Below are 24,425 nucleotides of genomic sequence, written 5' to 3' on the forward strand. Positions count from 1 at the left end.
AATCCAAACTTCAATGACTTTTTAGACATGCTATAGTTGAAAAAAATATGTTTAGATGCACCAAAAGTGCATAATTATCAGATTATGCATAAAACTTGTTATTGGAATCAAGCTATTTGTGTAAATTAGATGCCTCTCCGATGGCGTAGTAATAACGCCGAGGTCTTGTAATTAAGGGTCCTCGCGTTCGATACCCAATGGAGGCACAAAGTGGACCGGATGGCACTTTAAACTGAAGGTCGGTTCGCAATATAGCCTATTTGTAAATCAAGTGGACTTAAAAAAAAAATTACAATATCAACGTTAAGAATATTAGAAACCACTAATTCACCCGCAGGTAAGTCAAATTTTACATATCCCTCTTCATCCTTGTTCATAGACTTCCTGCAATACTCTTGTGCATGTGTGTTGCATCCCACCAGGTGCGAGAAATGTGAAGAGTTTTTCTTTCCCTGTACAGCGTTATTTCTTTTCATAAGAGTAAGGCTAAATTCTAGTTTTATCTGAACTTTTAAAAAACGTGCAAAATTCAACTACACTTTCTCATGTATGTGTAAAATAATCCCACTCTGTCTCAGAAAACCTCTTCCTACGATCAAATGTCGGAAACAACTCTCAAGTCTCAACAATTATAAATTTATGCTTAAATTTCCTATCATTTATACAAACAGTAGAACATATCATGTCCTTTGGTGCAACACTGTCAACAGCTAATGTTACTTTACTCGTCCTAATGAATTTACTTCCAACCAGTGACGGCGCCAGGGAAATGTGACGGAGGGGGGGGGGTGCGGAAGGGGGCAACAAAATATTGTTGGGGGCAGTCACAACGCCCGTAAACACTACATATATAACATATACGTATATACATATATAATAATAGTTATAATAATAATTATTATTATTATATGCATGTATGATGTTTTGTGTTTGTCCCTTGTTTAGAGTGGACGTTTACTGCCTAAATTTTCTTGATTACGAGTTTCCATAAGATTCTATTTAATAAAGGCATTAATTCTTTTTTATTCGTAAGTTGCGTTGTCTCGAGTGGCCTATTTCAGTATTGGAAGACATTCATAAATTTATAATTCATCGTCTTTCATGAGATGAAACTACTGATATAAATATTCAAGTTATAAGATAATAATATGAATGACGAAAAAATGTGCTTCGAAGAGTTTAATTTTCTTGAAAATGATGTTGGAAGAAATTAATCTTAAGTATTAGAAACAATGAAAGTCACTTAGTAAAGTGGAATTCTCCTGTAGGAGAATCCTGCTCTATGTGCTTTGGAGAACACATTGCCCACCTTTGGAACGTCCAGGACTTGACATTTCTTCTCAATATCAAGGACAGTCATATGAGGCAGTTTGCATCCAGCATCCTGTTTCGAGCAAGCCTTTTCAAAGATTTTAAGGACGAAACGGTTCTTTCACATTCACACGCTGCATTGTAAACTGGGATTGTTACAGAGAATACGAACCTTGTGAAATGCCAATTTATATTTTCCTAGGATTTCAAAGAAATCCATTAAGTGGAGTATTTCAGTTACATCTTCCTAACGCAGAAGAGTTTTGGCCAAAATTTGTGTTTCACCTTTCAGGGAAATGTTATCACAGGATAAAAAACCTGAAAAAGAAATATTCTGACCCTGGCATTACTTACTCTTACTCTACCACTCCAACGTATGTCGGTGCTACACAATTACAGGCACCTATGGAGTTCGTGGGAAGACGTTTTTCGACTTTGATATGTACGGGAAAGAGCGAACTTGCTCGCGACGTGTTTTGAATCGAATTTCAAGTGTAATTTGCATTTTAAGGTTCAAGTTCAATACATTTCCGAATAATATCTCCTCATTTTGAAATTAACTGCAAGAGTATCGAAGAAATTCCCTTTGTTCAGGTTTGCCTCAGGCTCGTCATCTCGAAATTCAAGTCGGGGTGTAAGGGGTGACCTTCCATGTAGTACACCCAAATGTCAACCTCACTTCCACGTTAGTACATCCTGGACTGAAGACTAACGAGGCTCTGGCGACTGGCCCCATGGCCAGTATAATTTTGTTTGTATTGTCCTGTTATTTTGTCCTTATGTGTGCTGAGTGCCCGTTTCCAGCCTCAGCTTTTAACGAAAGTCAGAACATTTTAAGATTTTTAATTATGCAACGTTAGAGTTGTTCTTTGTAATGATAAGGGGCTGGCCCCCGTATAATGAGACGGGAGCAAAATAGCCTAAGTGCTGACGCTCCCACAATTTTAAAATCAAATTCAAAAATTCAAATTCGAAATTCAAGTCCCTGAATAGTAAGAAACCGCGATGAATCCACAACAACTGACATGTAGTGTCGGTTTTTCTCCGATCACCTTTGGTCCCGGGTTCGATACCCAGTGGAGGCACTTTAAACTGTAGGTCCACTCCCGATTAGCCATACTGTGCATAAAGTGGACTTAAAATACCAAATCAACCAACCAGCCAAATCTTGAATCAACTTTGAATGTATTTTACTAATTAGCTTTGTCACTAACGACCCACGATTAGAATAATCTGCCCGTACTACAGATGATGTTTTGTGGTCCTCAAAATATCCGTGATGTTTTAAAACCATCCACATTCAACGCTTTCTCCCAGTTCTTAAAACTGGTTAAAACTTAGGTTAATCGCGACGATTAAAGGACGTAAATGAATGAGAAATCACCTATGCCCAGGTCAGCGCTGGAATATTGAACGAAAGTCGCACACACACATTCGAATATATACTAAAACAAATTTAGTCAAGTTTGTATTATAAGCAGGAAAGTGATATCATGCAGAATACACCACTTTGAAAAGGTGAAAATCGTCATGCTCTTATAAATGAACTCTCTTATTATTCGATATTTAATTATCTTCAGTTGGGGGGCACGGGGGGCGAAATGTCTGACTTGGTGCAATGTCTGTTTCCTCCTACGACAATTATACAGAACTTAGTTATCTTCCTTCACTTGAAATCTATTCTATTGTATTTCAGCTTCAGTATTTCGTTATTACAATCCAAGGAATAGTATTTTCCTTAAATAAAAATAAAAGCATTGGAAATAATATTTAAACGGACGTAAAATAATCGAATCGAACCACCTGTGGAATGCTTGAGGGAAACAACAAGAATTTTCTCAACAAAGACATTTCCGAAATTTACATAACATTCTAATAATTTCGCAACCCGTGGAAATAATCATGTGTTAAAATCTTGTCATGGTTCCCTGTAAACACTAAAATCACCAAATTAGTTCTTGCCAAATTTCCTGTATTTTCTCCTCCTCTTTAGCTCTCAGCTGCTCGGAGTGGGATAATGCAAGGTTATTTGTCCCTAATTATCTTCTTCTCTTGGTCTTGCCAATATCTTGGACTCCCTAATAACTTTCCCAACAACTCCTCATCAATTTGTACTGTCATGTTTGCTACAATACTCGAAGGTATAATTCTGTGTACGGTGTCAAGTGGATACCGTGACAGAGAAACGAAAATCGGAAGCGGAGGTAAAGCAAGGATGTGTTCTGTCACCCCTGCTCTTCACTCTATATATATATTATATAGTGGCGTATATAGAGAGTGAACAAGCAGACACCCCCAAGGTGGGGACGACAAGGGTACCGGCGCTCCTGTTCGCAGATGATATGGTTCTGATCTCGGAGACAAATGCCGGCCTACAAAGGGCTCTGGACGGGTTGGAAAAATACAGCAGAGAATCCAAACTGCAAGTAAATCTCACAAAAACAAAAATTATGGTGTTCAAAAACGGATATGTATATGGAAAAGACGAAAGGTGGACTTTCAGAGGGCAAGAATTAGAAAGGGTAAAAATAATAAAATACTTGGGACTAGTTCTCATTATGGCAGGGACATGGAAAAGACATGCAAACGTTACAAGGAAAGACTGGTGCAATAACAAATAAAATAATGCGGACAGTATGGAAATTGGAGAAATACGATATACATTTTGTAGAAAAACTGTATCGTACATTATTAATAGGGTCAATAGGGTACGGGAGGGAGATATGGGGAGCAAAGGGGGGCCATGTACTAAACAGAATCCAATGCACATTTTACAAGAGGGCTTTGCATATCAGCATGGGCACTGCAAACTGCGGCGTACTACGGAAACTTGGACCGGTCAGGGAGCATACGTGGGGTATGTTGAGAAGGGTTAAATACTGGGCGACATTAATATCGAGAAGGGAGAACTCGGTAAAATGGCAAGCGCTGATGCAACGGTACAAGGGGAGGAAATGGGAACATGGGCGAAAGAGATCAGAGGCAAACTATACGATATTGGACTGGGATGGATATGGGTGGGGGGACACGTCGACCAGGGGACATTGCAATTAGCAAACAAAGATTAGAGGATATAGATAGGCAGGAAATAATAGCGGAATGTGAAACTAAGAGATCGCTCGAACTCCAAAGAAGGGGAGTTCCGGGAATGGGGACAAGTATACAAGTAGCGTACATCAAGAAGGTGAGCATGGTGGCAAGAAAGTGGTAGACATGGATGAGGCTGGGGGAATGGAGACACAAGATAGTAAGAAACGAGGATGGGAGATATAAATGCGTATTACGCAATGGTTATGATAGGCCAGAACATTTATTCTTATGTCAGGACGCGCGTTCTGCAGGAGGAGAAGCTACACAACATAAGCTTGGAGAGAGTGTTCGAATCAATTGTAGTGCAAAGGAGCATGGAACTATTGGAAAAAGTGGGGGTGTATTTACAAACATTTAGGGGGAAAAGAAGTGCTGTAAAGAGACGGGATAAGGAAGAGGAATAAGTGTTAATTTACCAGAACTGCTATGTTAACATCTATACGGAATGTAACGGATAGTGTAGTCTGTAGGGAATCATAGTTATGTAATAAGAATAGATGTAGTGTGCACAGCCTATGGCTCGCACACGAGATGAACAATAAATACTTATACAATGTTTTCCTACTTCCTAAAAACATTCAGTTCTGTACAACCTTTGATGTAAAAATTAAATAGTAATAATAATAATAAACCCTATCCTTCGGTCCGTTTATCTTTCCAACTTACAGAGCTGAGACTATGTTTACAAGATAAATCTCGGACTCAGATACTCCACGATGTTCTGGCCCCTCTTTCCACCTTCTCTACCTGCCCTTTTACTTGATGTTATTCAGAATTGTATTAGTATCTGGAGTACTATCGTAACATAAAATTATTAATCTGGAATAAATTTAAAAAAAATTGGTAGTATTGCTGTGTTTCGAAAGAGTATTGAAAATAAGTTTAGGTCTTCAATTCATTCATTACTCTCTCTAGAATAGTTTTCTTTTGACTTAATATACGCTTATTAACGTTTCAAATTTAAATACTTTATTCCAAGCAAACAAGTATTTGCAACTGATTAAATATTTTGCTTTTATTTTTTCGAGACATTCGAGACGAGACGAGACTTTTCAAAAGCCGTCCCGTCTCGTGTCTCGTCTCGAAAACGAGACGAGACAGGCATTCTGTCTCGTTTCGTCTCGAATTTGAAAAGGTTTGTCCCGTCTCGTGAGCAACACTAGTTGCTTTACATGATGCCGCAAGCCGAAAGGCTCTGTCGAATAATTTCCTCACAATTGTAACTTGAAATCAGGGAGGTTTAATGTAGACACCCTGTTGAATAAGAAGGTACTTGAACTTGAAATGACCACTGTAGCAAATAAATCACACACATAGAGACAAAAATCAGTAAGAGAAAAGAAATATTTTTTCTGTTTATTTTGTTAGTAGGATGCCCGGAGCATTTATTGTTATCGTATACCGTACCTCATCGGAATATACGTATTAACATAACTTTCGGGAAAATATTTCTTGCAAATTTGTTCTATCGTGGGTATATTTTTGTCGCTGTAGAGGTGCTACTTTATTAGTATTAATTCTTAAGGTTTTGAAACTGTCTCAGTACATTTTTTCTTTCTTCTGTTTCAGATCAACGGTTTCTTTACACATCTCATCTCAAGATTATACCACGTGTTCAAGAAGACTTCATTTCAAGAGATTAGTGAAAGTAAATGTTAGATAGACTTATCTCCAGTCAGCATTGATACTGTGAAGATCAGTAGAACCATTACCTACAAATAAGGTTGTGTGTCGGGCTGAGAAGAAGAATGCCAACAGCAGGCTACAAGACTTGTTCCTTTTGCTTGAAAGAGGTGGAGAAGGAAGAATTAGAATATCATCAGTTAATCTGTAGAGTTGAAGTTGAATGTGGTAATGAGTGTGGGCTTAAACTTTCACGTCAAATGCTGCTCCCAACACGTGGAGGAGAGCTGCAGGAAAGAAAAGTAGTTTGTGATCTGTGTAAGGAGACATTTTCACAAGAAGATATAGAAGACCACAAGGTTCAGTGTTTACAGCAGTCTATGCAATGCATGCTGGAGTGTGGTGTACAAATCGATGACTCTAGTTTGTCCGATCACTTACACGAAGACGGTTCCAAATCATTAACATCTTACAACAAACATGACAAGGAAGTTAAAATGTGCGTCCATTCCTGTGACATGTGTCTGAAGGAAGTGAAACCAAAAAATATGGACATTCTAAGAGAGGATTGCGTGATGTCTGAGGTGGAGTGCGTGTTTTGCGATTCGTTCGTGCCGGAGGATTCGTTTGTGAAACATTACGGCACCTGCGAATCTGCACTTGTACGCTGTGGCAATAAATGTGGAGAAAAGAAGGTGAGGAACGATCTTAGTAAACACTATCGAAACGAGTGCCCTAAAGCACTGGTACCGTGTGAGCATTGTGAGAAGAAAGTCGAGAGACAGTTGTTGGAGGATCACCACGCAGAATGTGTGAAGTTCCAAATTCCTTGTCCTGAGAGTTGTGGTGTTGAAGTTGCAAGAGAAGACGTGGAACGACATTTGGATGGAGAATGTCAGAAGCTCTTTGCTGCGTGTGCATACAAGGATATGCAGTGCAGCTATGAAGGTTTTCCTGCAGGGATGATGCAACACATGAAGGGAGAGATGCAGCAACACATGGACCTATTAAAAAGCATTGCAGCAAATCTTCATTTTAAATTAGAGAATGAGAAACAAATAAATCAAGATGTGAAAGGCAAGATGGAAAATCTCCAATTAGAATTAGAGAGTGAGAAGAAAAGAAATCAAGAGGTAGAAGTCATAGTTCTAAATCTTAAATTACTATTCGAGAGTGAGAAGAAAGTAAATGAAAAAGTGAAAGGCATGGTCGAAAATCTTCGACTAAAATTAGCGAGCGAGATAAAAAGGAACGAAGAATTGAAGATGGAGATAAATACACTAAGACATGAGAGTTTCTTGTGGAAAGTAAAAGACGTAGCTGCGGAGATAGAAAAAGGTAAGAGGGATGGAGATATTTGGATTACAAGTCCCCCCTTTTACAGCAGTAAGCACGGGTACAAATTAAATGTGTCGATAATCCCATATGATAATACTTCTGAGTACAAGGGTTATTTAGGAGTTTACATTCAACTAATGCCAGGAGAGTATGATTCCATTTTGAAATGGCCCTTCACAAAAGTTGTAAAGTTTAGATTAGTTGACCAAGCAACGGATGGCGAGGATATTGTTAGTTGTTTTAGAGGATTTGATGATGAGTCCTTTATTAAACCCATGGACGGTCAATGCAATGTCGCACAAGGGTTTCCTTCTTTTGTTTCTCACAAAGCACTCGGTAGCAGAAGTTACATTGTAGACAATGCAATGTTTCTGGAAGTATCTGTGGAACAATGATATTAATGGTGAAAGATGTGAAGTAATGAGCATCACGATACTGTGCTGTAGTTTGTGATACTTGATAGAGTTCTTTGTGAGGAAATATTTTTTTTATGATTTAACACGTAGTTTAAAGAAAAATGCATCTTTGTCTCTAAGATACATGAAAGTTGATTAAATCCAGTTTGTCAAAATTAATTAGACATATTGTGGTGTTTGAAGAACACGATGCATATAAATAAATAATCAATAGTTAATGTATTTCTGAAAAATTCTCATACAAGTTTATTTCCCAATTTTTATACTCAGTTTGCTATCTACAGCAGTGTGTTCCAGCAACTCCTGTAGGCACTAGTGTACGTAGGATTTATTTTCGAAGGAGGCTGGATTTTTGAAGATGGGTATTAACAGAGATTCGTTGTAATGGGGCACTGGGCGGAGAACGCCATAAAATGTTTCGTAATTGTTGTTTTTAACCTTAGTTTTGAAAGTTGTTCAAAGACAAAAATTGTAATGGCTTGTCATATTAAGGGCGGTTTTTATTTACCACTTTGGCTTTCCCAAGTTAATTACTTCTGTCATTGGAAAATTTTGGATTTCACAAAATTTCGGGAGGGGCTGTTGTCCAAACAGACAGTTCTCTTATACGCCAGTGTCTATAGGAGTAATATATGGTAACGAAGAAGGAAGTTTACTGAACATTTTAGATTGTAGTCGCCATAGTCAATATATCATAGCATATATTATGTGTTCTTTATGATGCCGCCAGGAATTGAGGTTTCGAGGCATTTTTCTGAGTGTTTCGTTGTCTGGTCCAAAATTTACAAAATTTTCAGTTTTTTAGGATAAATGCACCGTTGCGTGAAAATGGGAAAAAATACGACGTTTGGAACCCGAGCGCTTTTTTTCTTAAGAATAATACTCCTAGAATGTAGGTATCTACGCCGAAGGTGCATTATTCCCCTCAGAGTGATTACTTTAATATTTCTTTTTAATTTAAGCTGAAAGCTATGCAGATGATCATGAAAGAGCCACCGATTACACATTCATTTCAGAAACAGATTTGAAAGTAGCTTCTAAGTCCATCGAAATCTTGCTTTTCTTCGGTGTAGGCCTGCTTATTTGTCTCCTACGCTGACTGACTGCATCATTGTTTTAGAATGACGTTGCTCGTCACTGTAGGCGTAACGTGGTGGGTGCAAGAAGGGGCAATTGACCTCCCCCCAAAGATTGAAGTTTATTAAAATTTATTAGTTAAGGTTCATTTGTTTACCTCCTGGGACCAGCAGAGAAAAGTAATGAGTAATTTTTATGATTTCACAAACGCAACAGAAAAAATAGTATTGTCTGGAATATGAAAAAGGTTTCGATTCTTCCCCCCAAAAAATTTAAGTCCAATGTTCGACTCTCCCCTTCAAAGATAGGTCCTAAGATACCCCTATACTCCTCATTGTTGCTTCTCTTCCCTCCTCTTGTCATCCGAAGAAAATACCGCTAGCATTCTGATACAGATACATGATACACATGACAGACACAACAGAACGTGTGAACATCGTTTCCCTTCTTGGTGAATTTCAGTGCAAATCTTCAGTACGATGATAAATCGTAGTTTCCCATCTAATGTATCTTCAGCGAACATGTATTTAATAAGTCTTTCATGAACTTCTCATACCTCTGAGCTAAAGTTTTTAAAACAGTATAAGTTATCAAACTCTTTGAGGATCATAGAAAAGGTTCTGCGGAGATGCATACATTCTAGGGAAAAATAACGCGTGGAGCAAGACTGGAAAATGTCTCTTGAGTCCAAAATTTCGCGTAAGGTGTTTTCTATTTCTTTTCAGATTCATTGGCACCCAACTGGGAGTGACATAATTCTCACCTTTTGGGAATTTTTGACCCGCGATGTGTCCTGTTATCAATTTCATCACATCATACCTCATCTTCGCTATCAGCCATACGTGGCAGAAAAGGGGAGCAAAATAAATCAATCAATCAATTGTTTTCTAAGGTGATCGAGGATGTTAAAAGATTAACATTGGAGCGTCCCTTGAAAACTTGAACTCCACTTACATGCTTAACGAATGTTTTATTCCACATTTTCATTGCCCTATTTCTTTTATCACAATATATTCATTATCAGTCAGACACATATGATGAGAGAATTTTAAAAATGTACTGGATGTGTATTGTTAAATTGAAACTGAATTATTAATCAGTAGAAAAATAATAATCACAATCCTTAAAAAATGACGTAGAGAATAACCTTAAAATTATTTAAAAATAACCTAAAATTTCATAAATTATGAGAGACTTGTTGAATGATTTGATAAAATCTGTTTGTTGGTTTAAACTATCGAAGCAAAGGGACAAAGTAATTAAGTGCTAATGTAATTTTCTATATTTTTACTTTAAGGTTACATATAATACTCCGCAAGGTTTTTCTTTAAGTCTTTCTCCTCCATTTAGAGTGAGCCTTGCACGATACAGTAGACGTTCTGCATCTGAAAATACAGTTTTGTTTCGTGTGCATCAGATTATATATATTTTAATGTTGTGACTAATTTTACTTTAAAATCGCTGATAAAAGCGACAATAGTGGCCAACGAGGGAAACTAAAGTAGGCTTCATCCAAAATATATTAAGTTTGCTGGAAGGAAAAGTAAATTTACCACAATTAATTACAAAAAATCCAATGCCGAAGACTTGAGTTAATAAATAATATTGTGCATTTGCATTGACCATATTTAAGATTAATGGTGTACTTGCTAAGAAGATCATGTTAGGCAATTTAAATATGTAGGAAAATCCTTTAAAATTAATGAGTCAACTGGGAAGGAGAAAAATAAAAACTTAAAATTGATAATAAATGCAATAAAGACGGCATAAAATACTGTAAAATGACCTATAGGCCGGAAAAATGCCCCAAAAAAGCCAAATAAAAACAAAGCTTTCTGCTTCTAACTGAAGTGAAACGAACTACTATGAGGTTTAGCATTGTCTTCAATGTCCAGAAAAGAAGAGGATTTGTCGTCAACTTCCTAGCCCAAATAAACACAGTGTAGATGGAAATTGATGCAGTAGAAATAACAACATAATAAATATCATCATTATAAAAATGAAAACATCTTTACTGTGAACCAACCGCATCAAATGTATTTTTCATAGCTTTCTAGGTCTGAAGTCCGTCAATTCGATAACATTTGACAGATGTCGCTAAAATGCAAGACGAGATGAGAAATAGGGCGTATCGAGATGCTGTGTTATTTGGATTATTTTGAACCCACTCCTTTTATAAACAAAGGAGAATAAATATATTTTTGAAGAAAAGCTTATGGCTTGGGGAATTCCGTGAAAGAAAAGCTTGTATTCTGAATCTCAAACCATATGATCTCGACAGCGATTTGAAAGCAGCATAAGAGGGTTCCTGTGACGGATTTATCAAGTCATTGTCATTATCATATCATCCATGTGAAAGCTAAGTTGACGTGGCCTGCAAATAACGCCACCGACTCAAGCTCCTCGGACAGCCATTCTGACTTCGATTTGCCTCGGTAACTCCAGGCAAATACTGTAATTCCAGATTTCGTACTTGCCTGATGTTAATCGTCCCTTTTCTTCAAATTGTGGTTAATCGTGACGATGCCTGGGAACGATGTTTGGATGGAATTGATGAAGGAACTCTCACAAGGGCGCCGCAAGGGGGCGGGGGTGACTTTTGCCACCCCTGAGATTTCTGAAAAGAGTTCATGCAATTCGAATGGTGAAATTGTAGTGATAATTTATAACAAAAAACATTGTTTTCTGTGACTTACAGAGCTATGTGACTTGCAACTATTATTATTATTAATATTTTTACAGTACCTTTCGGCATGTTAAAAACATGAATCAGAGATACCATGAAGGACAGTCGATTGAGCGGTCTCTGACTCTTGATTGATATCTGTGCATTGTGAAAAAGTACAAAAAGACAAAGAACTGTTCATCAACAAAGTGATAGATGTTTATTGAAAGGAAGCAAGGCGCATTCAGTTTCTATCTAAATAGTAGACTCGAGTCTGACGTTGTATACAACGCCAAAGTATTTTCTGTTCAATTTTAATTTTATGATTTGTAAAGTAGTAGTAATAATAATAATGGTATAATAATAATAACAACAAAAATAATAACAGTAATCATTGAAATAATATTATACAAATGTTTTTATGATTCTGCGCCCTCTGAGAAAAATCCTGCGGTGCCCTTGGACACCCAGACCACTCCTGTCGGTGGTCATGAGTCAACCTTCTTTCCTCTCATCGCCCATTCTGTAATTTTGTATAATCACAAAGTTAACTTATTATTGCCTTACTCCCTAGCAGGAGCGTGCCAAGCGAGGAGAATTTTGGGTACAAACCTCTGCAGAAATATCTTCATAATGCGTGTTCTAAAATCTGCGCCAAAGCATGTAAAATTAGCTTCCATTGTCCATTCCTTTTATATCTCAATTTTATCAATTGTTGCCTTTTGATCAAGAGGTCTCGGGTTCGATATCCGGTGAAGAAACAGTGGTTCGGATTCCACTTTAAACTCTAGGTCCAGTCCCAATTAGCCTATCTGTGGATAAAGTGGACTAAAAACAACAATTTTATTCAATTCTTGCCACAGATGGACAAAAATTCTTATCAAAACAATTGACTAAACTTTAAAGTTACTCCAGAAATAAGACTATCTCGACAACTCTACAAGTACGTGGAGCCACGTAGAAACTGCCACAACACATTCCAGGTTCTTGCGTATATCTTAGGGACGTAAGGGATATAGAAAATTCTGTTCCGGGATGGCAAAACATTTCCTATCGAGATTTAGAGAAGTGATTTCATGATGTTTCGGGATGGCAAATATTCTGGACATTTCAAACGGTAGGCAGGTGTAGGACTGGACCTATAGTTTAAAGTAAGATCCGCATAAAATTTGTCATTTTATTATCAAAATGTTTGTGGCTTGAATATTAAACTAACGGATATGTATCTGAGTGTGTTAGCGAACAATTATGACATAATTGCCATAACTGAAACTTGGCTTATGGCTAATGTAACGGACTCTGAATTTAGCGATAATAGGTATGCAATTTTTCGTCAGAATAGAATGGATAAAAGGGGTGGAGGTGCTTTAATAGCTGTAAAAAGTAATTATTATGTAAGAAACATAGATGTTAATATTGAAAATATTGAGATTGTATGTATTAAGATTGGGTTTGAAATTTACTCTTTAATTGTAATTTGTGTATACTTCCCGCCAAGGTCAAATGTTATAGCTTATCAAACATTTTATGCATTTGTAGAAGATTTGTTTAATATACGCAGCTGTAAAATTATAATAATTGGAGACTTTAATATTCCGTCTATTATTGAGTCGACTCATGATTTGACACAGCGGAATCAAATTGAAGTGGAATTGTATAATTTTGTGTCTCTGACTGGTCTTGTTAGCATAAATAATATTAAAAATATCAATAATAGAACGCTTGATCTATTATTAACGAACGTAGATAATTTGCCGGAAGTTCGAATGTGTACGGATCCTCTCGTGAAGATTGATAGACATCATCCACCGTTAGAATTACATGTCAACACTGGTAATGCAAAAAGTAATATTAAAAACTTTTATAATATGTATAAAGACATTAAGGAAGTGAACTGGGATGCATTAGGTAACTTTGATGATCCAGATAAAGCTGTATCGTATTTTTACAAAATATTAAATGAAGTCATCACGAGACGAGTACCTAAAAAGAAACATAAGAAACGGTCTTATCCATGCTGGTTCACTCAAGAAATTATAAATGTGTTAAAGTCAAAGGAAAATTATAGGAAGAGAAAAAAACATTCAGCTAATAATCTATCAAGATTTAAGGAGCTTCGTAAAGAATCAAAGAAGCTGCATATAGAGCATATATTAGTAACTCCGAAGAAGCTATTAAAACTAATCCGAAGTGCTTTTGGGATTTTATTAACAATGAGAAGAAAGGGAATACTCGAGTGAATACAATGACATATAAAGGTACGGTTCTTGATTCTTATCAGTCCATCGCAGACTCGTTTGCTGAATATTTTAGTAGTGTCTATGAAATAGAGGATACAGAGCTGTTGGATATTGTTAATTTAACCATAGATGTGAGTCACTGTCTAGTTGTAATGGAGATCAAGGAGGATGAATGTAAACAACTATTCGGAAATTAAAATCAAGTAAATCTTGTGGGCCAGATGGAATACCCTCGTATATATTTAAAGATTGTGGTGAGTGGTTATGTTATCCTTTATGTAAAATTTATAATCTGATTTTAAAATCTGGTAAGTTTCCTACTTTATGGCAGATAAGTAAAGTTTGTCCCATGTTAAAATCTTGTAACCCTAGTGACATCACAAATTATAGACCGATTTCATTAATATCTGTACCTGCTAAAATATTCGAACAAATACTCTACAATAAAATATTTTTGCATGTTAAACCCTATTTATCTTCTTGTCAACATGGATTTATACCGAGAAGATCTACAGTAACTAATCTCGTTACCTTTACGCAATATATCGCTGAGGCAGTTAATCAAAATCAAGCAGTAGACGTAATTTACACTGACTTTGCAAAAGCGTTTGATAAGCTAAATCACCACATCCTTTTACAAAAATTGGTACAGTTCGGTTTCTCGGATGATTTAGTTGCAGTAGATAGAAAGGGGGCATTTAAAAACAAACCGGTTATAACCGGTTATACAAGTGTCATGTGCCATCGGGCACTTAACAAGTGCAATCAGGTGACCCTGTGTCGGGATGTGTCATGTGCCCCTTGGAACATGCATGTTAGAACATGTTATTTCCCAGTAGGGAACAGTGCATCTTGGGCTAAACTGGTTATAACTGGTTATACAAGTGTAACTTGTCATCGGGCACTTAAGAAGTGCAACTTAAGGCTATGCCTACCCCTCTGCAAGAGGCTACCCCTCTGCAAGAGGCCACCCACATCCACTTCCGGTCCACTTCCGGTCCACTTCCGGTCCACTTCCGGTCTACTTCCGGTCCACTTCCGGTTTACTTCCGGTCCACTTCCGGTCCACTTCCGGTTATACAGTGTAACTTGCCCCTATCGGGCACTTAACATCAAGTGCAATCATGCGACTCTGTGTCAAGGGTGTGTTGCATGATCCCTCTTGCATCTTGGTTCAAGTTCACCCACACCCATTTTTGCATCTTGGGCATAAAGTTCTGATACTTATTTCATGATAATAAATAACCCAATGAAAAATAATGCCAATGAACCTGTTTGGATTTAAGAAACATATTAAACCTGTAGAGAAAACAGCTGTAAACATGGATGTAATTAAAGAAATTCATCGCCAATTAAAAGGAATAATTATCATCCATCTGAATAGTATCTGGTATCAGGTTGATGAGGATACAGGGAAACAAATGCTTGTGTTCAATAATAATCTTGCATCTTACAGAATTCCTGTCACAGGTAAAATTCAAATATCTGTTTCTTCTAGCACGGGGGAAGGGAGGCCCCCTACGGGGGTAAATATACATATAGGTAGAAATCTGTATAGAATTAAACACAATAATATGAACCCCGACAGCACATACGATGTAGAGAAAGATGATTATCTCTATGCAGAAATTATTGGCGAGTATGATAAGCTAATCCCCTTCTTCATGGAAATTAAATTAATTTATTCTCTCATGAATATATAAAAATACCGTGAACAAAAAATAAAATTAAATAACACATATTCGAAAATTAATATACATAATGGATATATTTGGAAACAGAAGAAGACAAGAAATACCAGATAATTCAAGTGACATTGCCAGACTAGATGAAAGATTAAAAAAACTTAAAGCTGACTTGTTAATCTTACAGAATTCACTAAGTTTAAATATACAAACAGAGATTACTAATCTCCAAACTCAATTGATTAACCCCATAGTGAAAATTGATAGTGAACTCAAATCCCTACTTGAAAAATATACAAATTTAGCATCCATAGACAACCTTCAAAGCTTGGGGGAGAGTGTAGGCAAATTGAAAATTGAACTTGAGAAATTTAGACAAATACAAACAACTGCTACAGAGCAATTAAAACAAGAATTAAACAATCAAGCGAATACTCTTCGCACAGAACTGCTTTCTATTATTCAAAATATCAAAACTCAGGGGGAATATGAACAGCTCAATGCCAGTATTGCAGAATTACAAGAGCAGTTTCAATCTTTTGAGACCCCTTCACTGGAAAATATTAAAACTGAACTCCAAACAGATCAGTTGCATACAGCTATAGCAGAAGTTCAAGCTAAACTACAAACATTAGAAAATTTTATCGATAATCTTCCTTCATCTTCAGAATTAAATGCTATCGCACGCAGCGTTGCCAATATCAAGCTACAGTTAGAAACTTATGAAGATTTTGGTAAGATACAGGGTACCATAGCTCACATTGAGGATACTTTGACTACTATGAGAAATGAATTAACAAATGTACAAGAAACTCTAGAATTCAAGTTGCCAAGTATAACCGAAACTTTAAACATTATTCAAGAACAAATCACCAAATTGGAAAATCTGAATACCGAAACTGAATTATCGCATTTTCACCATCTCATAGATAACATTCAGAACAAATTGCAAATATTACAGCAATCTACACCAACCCAAGATGACTTAAAGCACCTTCAGGATGCCTTGAGCAGTGTTGCAGATGCCAGCGAGTTAAATATTGTGAAAGAAGCCTTGACCACACTTCAAAACACTGTAGCTAATTTGCCCACTTCCCAAGAGTTAAGATCTGTAAAAAGAGCAGTGAATAGAATTCTCAAGTCAGAGGACATCAAAAACATACAGGAAGAGATTGGTGTAATTCAAAATACTATTAATACTTTACCTACCAACCAGATAATCAATGAACTTCATGCATTATTTGCGGAAATCAAAAATCAAGTGCACGATCTTGCAAGCCAGAGTACCAAATTGAAACTTGTAGAGAGTTTACAAGAGATTATATCAAACATCAAGCTACAGCTTGCTACTCTGGAATCTACTCAAGAATCAGCATTATCTAATTTCACCACACAACTCCACAACCTCAAGGAAGAGTTCAAACGATTGTATGTTGATGTGAGAATCAAACCTAGCTACAGTGAAGTAGTACAAATCATAGAGGAACACCTGGAACAAATATTAAGCAGGTTGGAGGAACAAGAATTAAAACATTTTTTTACTGTTGATATTGTTAGACTACAGAGTATTCCAAATACTAGAGGTCGCTGGACATATGTCAATGCAGGCAATGTTTACAAATTGTACCCTTACAATCAGTCTCATGAATTTTTCCTCGATGGTAATATTAAATTTCTCAAATTTGGTTACTTGAAGAGTGGTAAGCATTTTGAAGTACCACAGTTCACCATACAAAGAAAAGATGGTGTTCATAGAGCACTTCAGATACCTGTTGCATACTGGGATGAATCTGCAAAAAGATATAAAGTACATGAGGATGAACAATTATCTGTTTTTAATGTAGAAGCAGGTGATCAATTATTATTTGAAGTGAAACAATTATACCCAGAGGATAATCCATTTTATGTCATATTCTCTTATACTATTAGATGTCAAGACAAGATATAGTTTATGAATTACATAAGCCAGCTCGTCGCAACTACAAGCGATTGAGTGTGGTGACAAAGGGTATAGATGATCTGTTTCAAGCAGATCTGATAGAAATGTCAACAGGAACTTTGAAAAATTTACATAAGATAAATCATAATTACAAGTACTTGCTTACAGTTATCGATACATTTAGTAAGTATGCATGGGCAATTCCCCTAAAATCCAAAACAGGTGCTTGTGTTGTTGAAGCTTTTAAATTGATATTTAGCAAAGGCAGGATACCAAAATATCTACAGACAGATAGAGGAAAAGAATTTTATAATTCTACATTTAGCAAGTTAATGGAACAGTATAATATTAAACATTATTCTACATATAGTGATCTCAAAGCAAGTATAGTGGAAAGGTTCAATAGAACATTAAAACATCAAATGTGGAGGCAATTTACTCTACAGGGTAATTACAAGTGGATAGATATTTTACCTAGCCTAGTTCATAATTATAATAACTCAGTACACAGTACTATTCACATGAAACCAGCTGAGGTAACCAAAGCTGATGAGGCAAGATTGATTTCTACTGTTTACTGTAATAAATATAAACATACAATTAAGAAACCAAAATTCAGAATAGGAGAACAAGTAAGAATTAGTAAATTTAAACATTTATTCGAGAAGGGATTTACTAAGAATTGGTCTACAGAGTTATTCACTATAGTTCAAGTTTTGCCAGGGAATAGAAATACCTATATGATAAAAGATAGTAGCAATAAAATACTAAAAGGGAGATTTTATGAAGAGGAGCTCAGTAAAACAAAATATCCAGACACATATCTAATTGAAAAAGTATTACTTAAAAAGAATAATAAACTTTATGTTAAATGGCTTGGATTAGCAGAGAAAAGTTGGATAGATGCAGACAAAGTTATTCTTTGACACCAACATGGAATGTTGTACAGCGATTGCCAGATATAGCAAAAACCGCTAAGAGAAATGGTGAGTTGCTGCCTGATCACATAAGATGCCTCATAGTAGGGCCTTCAGGTTGTGGGAAGACTACCTTGCTTGTAGATAATTTTTTGCTGGCCCCTAACTGGTTACACTGGAAAAATAGACACTTGTATGTATTTTCAAGAAGTTTAGAACAACCAAAATACAAGCAACTCATGAAGGTGTATGAGGGACTTAACATATCTACATTTGATTCAAAAGTAAAACCTCTCGATCACTGTTTGAAGAATTCTGTTGTTGTTTTTGATGATGTGATTCTAGAAAATCAGAATGAGATAAGAAATTTCTTTACACAGGGTAGACATAGGGAAATAGATTGCTTTTACTTAGCTCAAACTTACTCCAAGATTCCCAAGCAGTTATTAAGAGATAATACAAATTTAATTTGTTTATTTCGCCAAGATCATACTAATCTGAAACATGTTTACGATGACTATGTTGGGGGAGATTTAAATTATAATCAATTTTCAAAATTCTGCTCTTCATGTTGGAACACCGATGATTTTGGATTTGCTACGATCGACATGACAAGAAAACCTAGCAATGGGAAATTTAGAAATAAAATCAACGACTTTTTGAACGTCGAAACATTATAAATAACCATCAATCAAAAAATATAAATATGTCAAAACATAAAATTGAAGATAATTTAAAATTACATGAGTATCTTGCTAAACGCTTCAAGGGGTGGAAGGATGAGAACAGAGGCTTTTATGAGCAGCGCAAGCATCAAGATCAGCCTATTATAGATGCTATCAGTGGTCTTGGTAAGGAAATTAAAAGCATCACAGAGCAAAATAAAGATCTCATCAATGATTTGGTGCCTCTCACTGCTAAAAACTATGCAGACTTCCCTCCTACCCCCTTATCTAGCATTCACACACCTTTAGCACTTAAAGAACCTCCTAGACCAGCTATACAACAAGAATCAGAGAAGAAAATTGAGTTGGGGCCCTTGGCAAGAGATTATTTGAGTACAGGCAAGTTTGAGAAAGATGAGGTCTTTGGACTGTACCCTACTATGAAACCTAATGAAGGAGCAGTTTGGAAAATAGGGAAGTCTAGAGTGACATTCGAGGGGGACAACATAAAAGTCAATTTGGGTGATGAAAACAGTTGGTCAAGGTACCCTGGTACCCCTGGTCTATGGGAGCTCTTAACCAAGAAGCAACCAAAACATTTTACTGAAGAAGACTATCAAAGTTATTCAGATATTCTTATACTATCTGATGCCTTGTATCAAAACAACGATGCTAGTCAGAACAGAGTTAAATCAAGTAGTGGAGACAAGTACAAGAATCTTATCAAACCCATCTGGAACCAACTCAAGACTGGAAGTGGTATCAAGCAATACAATACTTTAGCTAAAGAGTTTGTGTGGATTAATGATGTAAGAAAACTTATAGACAGGCTGTTGGTGATAGCAGGGGAAGAGAATGCTGGAAACAACAATTTTTACAATGAGAAGATGGGTATTGTAGATATGATTAGTAACAAGCTAGCTACTTTTATTGCAAATGATCCTAAAGGCATAGGATACTTGATTAAAATTATCAATACTCTACCACCTAAATTCTGGAACATGGCAGAGGGTAAAGGCTTAGTTAATGATATTATTAATAAACTGCCATTTGAGGTACATGTTCCTGGCTATCAGTACTGTGGTCCAGGTACCAAACTTGACAAGCGATTGAAGAGGGGAGACAAGGGAGTTAATCCTCTCGATGCAGCCTGCAAGGAACATGACATTGCTTACAATAGACATGCAGATCTTGATACTCGACATGTGGCTGATCAAAAATTAGAAGAAGCAGCATTTGGAAGATTAACCAGCAGAGATGCTTCGTTGGGTGAAAAAATAACTGCATTGGGTACAACAATTGCTATGAATACAAAACAAAAATTAGGGTGGGGTTTGTAATATAAATACCCTTAAATAATAATAATAAACAACATGAAACCTAAAGGTGTTGTCTACCAGATTCCATATCATAATCTTAAAAATTTAAAAATTAATCCAATTTTAACTAAAAAACAACAAGAGAAGAAGAGACAATGTATAGCCAAAGGGAATGGAATGAAATTATTACTTAGCTCATCACAATTAAAAAGGTTGCAAAATAGAAGAAAAAAATCACATAGTGGTGGGTTCATATTTAGCATCCCTGCCATCTTAGCTGCTCTAGGGGCTATCGGGAGCTTGGCTGGCGGGAGTGCTGCTATTGCCAAAACTGTAATAGATTCAAAAAAGAATAAAGCAGAACTAGAAGAACAGAAAAGACATAATCTAGCTATGGAGAGCCCCCTACGAGGGGGTAGTGGTGTAAAGTCTAGGGTACTCAGTGGTATGAAATCCAAAGCTCTCAGAAAATTAAAAAAAAAGAAGAAGCACTCACCAACCAAGATATTGAATCTTTAGTTAAAATATTTAAAATTAAGTATTTCAGAGGTGTTTTCATGAGTGACGCTCTCCCTAAAAATAGTTCCCACCCCCCCTCTTGGGGGGCTCGAGAATGTGGTGTGGTTAACTTGGATATGTCCAAAAATATTGGTACACACTGGATATGCTATTATAAACAGAATAACAATGCTTACATATTTGACTCCTTTGGTGGGGTGCCCCCTACAGAATTAATTAATTATTTAAAAAAAGTAAACATTTATTACAATGATGAGCGTATACAAAATTTCAATCAAATTATATGTGGTCATGTTTGTATTACCATGCTCAGAATTTTGAATAAAATACATAACATCAAATTAGAAGATTTTCAAAAAGCTGTGTGGTACATTAAGCATGGGAATTTTTCATCTTTCTAGTGAGACATCGATCTTGAAACTACATCTCCATGATGATATCATATATCCAAAATTCATAGCTCTCAGAGCTTTCTACAGCATGTATCTTATTCCAAATGTAACAAATTATAATAATTCTATAGTTGTGGGCAATGAGAAAATTGTTATTCCCCCTGGACAGTATAATTTATCTACTTTACAATCAGAACTTGGCAACAGTATACTCCTATCTCAGAATTCTGTAACACACAGAGTGGAGATTGTGTCTGCGCAAGAAACGGTAGACCTGTCTAGCATGGGTGAGATTTTAGGATTTCCCAACAACACCAAACTAGAACCAGGTATTAGACACATAGGTAAATTCATACCAAAATTCTTGGCTATAGAGACATTGAACATTCACTGCAACATTGCTAAAGGGATGATTATCAAAGCTGAAGAAAATTCAGTTGGTAGACACAAGGAAACAGGTATCATAGCTACATTCAAACCAAATTCTGAATTCATGGAGCCAATTTTCTATTCCCCCATCCCACCAATCTATTTTCCAGTTTCACATGACAAAGTTAATTACATAGAGATAACAATTACAAATGAGAAGAATGAGATAGTTGATTTTGCTGGTGCCAATACCACTGCAGTAATTGAAATAAATATTTAATAAATAAATATATAAATAAATACCCAAAATGGAAAATATTGAAAGTTATGAATTACAGTCCTTCCCTCCAAACAGGAGGACCTTTGCAAACCTCAATGAACCCAACAAAGAGATCGAGTTTGAAATCACAGCAGGGGATGGGTTTATTCATCCACACAGATCAGATTTGTATATAAAATTTGATATTGTTAAGAAGAGCACTGGTGAAGAATTTCCTCCTACTGCTAATGTGAAACTTATAAATAACTTTGTACCCTTCTTGTTCTCACAAGTTGAAGTCAAGAAGCATGGCACAGTCATAGACAGAATTGATTACCCTGGTATTACATCCACTACAATAGGAACTTTGAAACTATCTAAAGCAGAAAGTGCTTACTACAAAGCTGCTGGATTCGAAGCAGGTACAAAAATTCTAACAAAATCTCACACAGTGTTGTTCCCTATGAGATTGCTATTTGGATTCTTTAGTGATTACAAAGAGATCATGTGGAAAGGAGGTCTTAGCATCATATTTCGTAGAGCACCCAATGATAACAATGCCATCATGAGGTACAAAACTTTAAATGCAGATGGTACAGCAAATGATGCTAGCTTGCCAGAGGCTGCAAAATGTGTTATACAGTCCATGGAACTAAGAATGCCAATTGTTGAATATGAAGCAAATTATTCTCTCAAGTATAAATCCAACATCTTGAAGAATCCAAAAATTCCTTTAGTTTTTTATACTTACCAGTGCATATCTAAAGCTGTAGAAGGCAAGTTTTTTGAATATGATATTACAACACAGTTTCAATCTTTAAGATATGACATGCCAGAGTTTGTAGCTGTACTGTTCCAAACAGCAAGAGATGACAATCAAGAAAAAGACAGCAGCCAGTTTGATGACTGTAAAATTAAAAACATATATTTAAAGAATGGTAGAAATGAAGTGTTTCCCCGTGAAAATTACAATTTGAACATAGCAAATCGAGATTATTTAAAATTGTATGAAGGATACTCTGCTTTTAAGAGAGTTACTGAAGGAAATATGAATATGTATTATGATCCAGATGAATTCATAGCTCATAGGCCAATGTTTCTAATAAATGCTTCAAAAAGAAAATTAGTAGTTATAAATGATAGAACTAATATTAAAATAGTATGTGAATTTCATGATGCACTACCAGAGAACACTACATGCAGTGCAATTTTAATTGTAGAGAAGTCATACATATATGATGTGAAGAATGAAAGAATAATAGAACAATTTTAATTTCTATATGTTTAACAAGTTATCAACCATCCTCCTAGCTCAATTAGGGATGGAGATATAACAATTTTTAAGTTACATCTATCTATGATGAACATTTGTTGCAAGATTTGCTTGTATTATAGTGTCCATACTCTCTTGTATGAACATTGCAATCTAATATTTGCAATTTATTATCATTGCCATTGAGTGCTATTTTGTTTTTTATAGTGGTATGGACACCATCTAATCTACTAGTAAGATGACGAGCTGACATTAATAAGGTTTCATTTTTCAATAGGCACTGTTTGAAATCTTCTATTGTGAGTTTAGCAGTACAGCTTAGACTCACACCCTTGGCCTTTTTTATTTCATTTTTGCCATCTATCTTTAAGAAGTACATTTTTGGCCTGAGGCCAGCAAATTCTGATATTATAAACCCTTCCACCTCATCTTTCATTTTTCCTGGGATCATCTGATTTTCAACACTGTACAGTGGATGATCTTTTGGATAGTTACTAAAATCAAAATGTTCTCTCATAGAAAACAGATCACTGTATAAATCATCTGTTTTTATTACATATACAAAAGCATCAGTATCCATGTAGGCTATCTGAATATTATTTTTGGGCCTCATAACATCATAATGGAACTTATACATCTCCAATTTAGCTAATTCTAGAACTGCAACACCCACAGCTATTGGTGCATCACATATTACACTGACAGGGTTCCTCTCAATAAGAGTTAGATCATCAGTGATGCTGTTAAAGCTCTTGTATGTGGGGTCATTAATAAGCTTCTGGATTTTTTTAGGATCAGACACCAAAGAGCATCTCACCCTATTTCTTTTATCCTCTAGACATTTCCCATAAATAGAGTTGTTTATTAATTTATACAAATTTTTCTCAACCTTGGAATTTGTCTGTATGCGACGATTTGTATTTTCTTGAATATAAGGGGCTAACCATTTTTGTTGCTCAAATTTCAATCCCTTGTGGATTTTGGTGAGTTTCAAACCATGCTTGACATAATATTGTAACAGTCGATAATGAAGCACATAATTATATTTGTTTTCAAAAGATAACACCAATTTTGTTTCCCCTGTACCCGGAATCTTCTGAGAAACTGGAACCATAGCAAATCCATGGTGTTCATCATGAAGATCAGATGGATATTCTAAATCAACTTCTAATAGACAACCCACTGGATGATCTTCACCCCAATTTAGAAAATCCTGGTTTTCAAGTTCTGCATTAGTCATCCATTGATAGTTCCCAATTGGGAGTGATTGGGTCATGACATAACCATATAAATTGTTCATGTCAATGTATAGTATGTATGTAGAAGAT

The 24,425-nt window shown here is 36.0% G+C and overlaps 1 protein-coding gene across 1 annotated transcript in view; it reads left to right on the top strand.

Moving 5' to 3' along the window:
* LOC145981061 (TNF receptor-associated factor 4-like) overlaps positions 1-7,915 on the top strand; it is a 203,373-nt gene extending 195,458 nt beyond the window's left edge. The window contains exon 4 of the mRNA XM_083114176.1: positions 5,971-7,915. Coding sequence (XP_082970302.1) covers positions 6,150-7,757 — 1,608 coding nt within the window. The 5' untranslated portion in view covers positions 5,971-6,149 and the 3' untranslated portion in view covers positions 7,758-7,915. The remainder of the gene's footprint in view (positions 1-5,970) is intronic.
* The last annotated feature ends 16,510 nt before the right edge of the window (positions 7,916-24,425 follow it).

The sequence above is a fragment of the Lepisma saccharinum genome, chromosome 28 (assembly GCF_977018435.1).
Source record: "Lepisma saccharinum chromosome 28, izLepSacc3.1, whole genome shotgun sequence".
NCBI classification, from domain to species: domain Eukaryota; kingdom Metazoa; phylum Arthropoda; class Insecta; order Zygentoma; family Lepismatidae; genus Lepisma; species Lepisma saccharinum.